The sequence below is a fragment of the Solanum stenotomum genome, chromosome 7 (genome assembly GCF_019186545.1).
Source record: "Solanum stenotomum isolate F172 chromosome 7, ASM1918654v1, whole genome shotgun sequence".
Lineage (NCBI taxonomy): Eukaryota > Viridiplantae > Streptophyta > Magnoliopsida > Solanales > Solanaceae > Solanum > Solanum stenotomum.
The window spans coordinates 12,784,463-12,789,193 of record NC_064288.1 but is presented as its reverse complement, the minus strand read 5'-3'; the positions used below and the strand labels follow the sequence as shown (position 1 = coordinate 12,789,193).

The window sequence follows — 4,731 nt, the reverse complement described above, 5'->3', positions numbered from 1 at the left end:
TTCAACCTTAAAAAAAGAGTTAAAAATCTTGGAAGACAAGTTAACGGAAGTGACATTCAACTACTTAAATGGAGGGGTCTTATCATAATTCTAATCTCGGCAAATAAGTAAAAAAAAGCAAATACATCAACCTCTGGTATTCTAGTAATTGAAGTGTTATTCATCCCTATAATCACATTATGCCTTATAATTTTGACACAAATCCTCTTGTCTTGAAATTTTCTTCACCTGATTAAAGCTTCTCTAGTCTTCGACACACAAAAATTGTATCACAGAAAAATCTTTCTATGAAAATACTATTGAAAGGTTTGTATTTATAGGAAAAAATATAGCTTTGGAATATGAAGATTCACTTACAAAATTGAAAGGTCGAGAGTTACAACAAATTAAATACAAATATTAATTAAGAACATAAATTAATTTGGAAGATGAAACACATACAAGTATCTATTTAATTTACATACTTCAAATACAACTCTTTCACTTTTCCGAGGCATGACATACTTAATCACTTAAGCGAACTTGATTTGAATTTCAAAAAATACACGTTTTCATGAGGTCAAATACTACTACTATATTAAATTATTTACATTAACGAAGAGAAGTGGAAAAAACCTAGTTGATTTTCTTTCCGAATAAATATAATACTATCTTATGATTATTTTATTTTTTAAGTTTTGACTTAATATCTCCTCAATTTTATAATATAATATAATATTAAGCTGAAAAGTGAAAAGGCTATCATTAGTAAATAGAATAAGATAAAATTTATAAAGAAGATAAAAAGACTACATGTATAAGAAGATTAAAAATTCTTTCAATTCAGTAGTAGACTAACATTAAAACATACAAATTATTATATTTAATAGGAGTAATTTACTTTATAATAAATGATTATTATCGTTTTATTTAATTAAATATATATTTTATTATATTTTAATTTGGTGTAGGGGTGAAATGGTATTTCAACTTTTAATTTTGTGGCAAGTGTTTTTTGTGTCTTATCTAAAAAGTTATGACCTTCCCGAGAAGTCACAACTCTTTGGAAAAGTCACAACTTATTGAAAAAGTCACAACTCTTTGGAAAAGTCATAATTCATCAAAAAATCACAACTCTTAGGAAAAAGTCACAACTTATCAAAAAAGTCACAACTCATCGAAGAAGTCACAACTTAAGTTAGGAATATTATAGTAATTTAACATTCAAGTTAGGAGTTCATGCTTTTAAGGTAATATAGAAATATAGATATAGATAGATGATATGATATGATATGATGATATATATATATATATATATATATATATATATATATGATCCTTAGCATGTATATATATATACAAAACAATAGAGTTACCATCAAATACTGATCGGTAGCTCGTATACAGATATACAAAAAAGATCATCTTACCAAAAACTTGAACTTATCGTATCTGATCCTTAGACTTGGTAGCTGCCACTTATATTCAAATTATAGTCTCCTTTGGAGGATTGCAGAAAATTCTGATAAATGGAAAAGGAGATATATGCAGGGTATGTTAACTCTGTAGCCTTCTTTGCAAGCACATCCGCTACTTGATTGGCCTCTCTGTAACAGTGAAAAATCTCTATAGTTAGGAAAAGATAACCTCATAACAGCTTTCAAGTTCCAAATAACAAGGAATTTAATACTACTGATTTTGTAACATTGATTCTTGGTATGGCCTTTGAAGTGACAATACTCACAGTAGAGATGAGATCTTCCAGATACATACTGATTTTTGTCACCATATTTACACGACGCATATTATCATTCAAAAACATTTAATCAAATTACCTTATTGGCGTGACTTTCGTAAGAAAGAACTGTAGTTAAGACAAGTTTAAACTGACCTCAAGATTCTTCCTTTCTAGCAAGGTTAACTTCTACGTTTGCCAACACCAATCAGCATACAACTAAATCTACATAATAATTGGGGTTCAATTTATTACATCAAATATACAACTAATAGCAAACATGGCAAGAAGAACATATGAGTTACCTAGTGTAAACATTATGTCATACCTTCTATTTTATAATTATTTCTTCCATTTAACTAAGTCTCAAATGATCCTATATCCCGGAGCTCAACATATGTCCAAGATAGCTAGCTAGAGATAGTTAATGAGATAACTTAATACAATGCAAATTTCCTAATATATTATACCTGCATGTATAAAGAAACAATTTACTGCATATATAAAACGCCAATAAATATCCAATGACTTTTTCTCCTTAAACATGGATTTAAATTCATCTATGATAAATCGGATGTGTTTAGGGGTGTCAAATGAGTGTGTTGAGTCGAATTTGGAGGGGTCAAAATAAATCGTGTTGAGTTAATAAATGAGCTGGTTATTAATCCGCCCAAATGTTATTAATTGGGTTGAAACACATTGAGTCAAAATGGGCTACACAATGGGTAGTCCAACCCGCCCAACTCTTACTAATGTTATTCATGTATCAATTTGATCTATATATCAGCTAAACTTTTAGATGGGCTGAATTAGACCGATCAAAATGAGTTGAGTTAATAATTGACGCTAATGAATATATTTAGAATATCAGGGCTGTTCTGACTTAGAATAGTCCAATCAGTCCGGCCCATTACAAAATGGACATATCCTTGCAATATAGTAGAAAGGCCCTTAGAACTGTACGAGATGGAAATAACATAAGTTTGGTGGAGCAAGGCTCCTTATGGCACAAACAAAGTGAGCACTGATGGGAGTTTCTCACAAAAATATGAGCAAACATAGTATATGTGGATTTGTTAGAGATAGTCAAGGTGATTTAATCATGGTTTTCTCTATTTCAGTTCAATGTAGCAGTAGCAATATCGCTAAATGAAGCTACTGCAGTAGAGTTTGGAGTGAAAGGGTGTTGTCTCAATGGAAATACTTAGAACTTGACTAAATGCACAACCAACATGGTGACAAAGGACGACACTTTCTACTTGAAGCTTAACCAGATTGTGGACAAAATCATTAACTATAAGAAGAGGGCTAGAATCCAAATCACTCACCGCTACAGAGAAGGAAACCAAGTAGCAGATTTTCTTGTTGCCTTTTTCATTCTAAGGACATAGGTAGACACTAATGTGCCAACAAAACAAATACTAGTGTGCCTACTATAACCAAACATGGAAAATGAACAACTACAAATCATAGAGACAAAGTGAGTTGGTAGAAGAGAAATGGAGGAGGAGGAGACATAGGTTTGTCTGAAGTATGTCAACGCAGGTTACAAGTTAAATATTTTTTGAAAAAAACAAAAAAATCTATAGCATTAAAAGCGCGGGGAAACTGACCACGTCATTAAATTTTTACGTATAATGTAACAAACTAAAATTCTCAACACAAATACTCGAGTACTGTATAATCACTCATAACCAAATTACAACACCAACACTTAAACTATTGATTTAGGAAACTACATCTAGAATGGAGGATGAGAAACTTAGACTCTAGAAAGTGTTAAGAATTCATCACCAACTTAGTTAATATCTATGACATGCCAGAGAAGTATCTAGAATATTCAAAGTTGTAAAGAAATGAAAGGATATATCTAGAATGATTGTTCCTCAGAGAAAGTGTAGAAATATTCTAGAAGGGATAGTTGGAGGAACATTCTAGAGTAGAATAGTACATATTCTTCACTAGATCCTTCCCTTGATCACCACCTATAAATAAAGATGGCCATTTGAGTTGTAGCCAAGAAAGAAGGAAGGTAAGCAAGCAAGTAAGGAGTGTGTACACAAGACAAGAGTGGGTGCTCAACCTAGACCCCAAGTAAATATATTGTTGGGCTATCTAATTCTTGAGCCTTTTCGTGGTTTAGCCCTAGGCCCAACAACTTGGCTAGCGTATGGGCTATCCGTGTTCACAACATATAATTCCATCCCCACATGGATACTATTTATATACTATTCCATCTACACATGGATACTATTTATATACTACTCCACTAGATTAAACGAGCAAAATCCGGAAGGCATGATATTGTGACATGACAAAGAACAAAAACAATAGAGAAAACCAAACAGAATAAAAATGGAGAAAACCAAACAAATGAGAAGTCTCAAATAAGTGTTATCAATATAAATGATAATTGAAACAACACATATCTCACAGTCTTGAGATTTTCAAAAGTCACAAAGAAGGGAATGCATCATCCTTCGAAACCATCAATTGTCTAAATTTTAAAATCTTCAAAACAAACAAACAAACAACATGAAATTAAACCATCATAAATCAGAGCAATCCAATGCTACTTTGATTTTTAGAATTATGCTGCTCAAAAGGCAATGAACAGAAGCCACTACCTCCATTTGTTGCTGCTGGGAGGTTGAATTATTATGACCACAAATCAATATTTGAAAAGCCACTATCAAAATTGACCCATTTTGTGCATTTGCAGTACTGTCCCTATCCGAGGAGAGGCGACCGTCGGGACTTATGATTATACCTGAGGGTAGGGGTGGCAAATGGTTGGATTGGATCGAATTTGGATGGATTGAATATAGATTGAGCAAAAATAGTTTGGATTACAATCCACCCAAATAAAATATGGGTAAATATGAATTTGGTCAAATATGGTTTGGGTAAAATGGTTCAAACTCATCTAAAAAAATATGTTTTTTTTTAAAAAAAGAAATTACCCCCTCCACCGAGCACCCCCACCCCCCCCCCCACCTTCCACCAACCTATCCCTA

General features: G+C 32.3%; 1 protein-coding gene across 1 annotated transcript in view; it reads right to left on the bottom strand.

Moving 5' to 3' along the window:
• Positions 1-1,469: 1,469 nt before the first annotated feature.
• The window catches only part of LOC125869659 (homeobox-leucine zipper protein HDG12-like), a 7,356-nt gene continuing 4,094 nt past the window's right edge, over positions 1,470-4,731 (bottom strand). The window contains exons 5-6 of the mRNA XM_049550114.1: positions 4,342-4,484; positions 1,470-1,586 (exon numbers count right to left, since the gene is read on the bottom strand). Of these exons, the coding sequence (XP_049406071.1) occupies positions 1,470-1,586; positions 4,342-4,484 (260 nt within the window). The remainder of the gene's footprint in view (positions 1,587-4,341; positions 4,485-4,731) is intronic.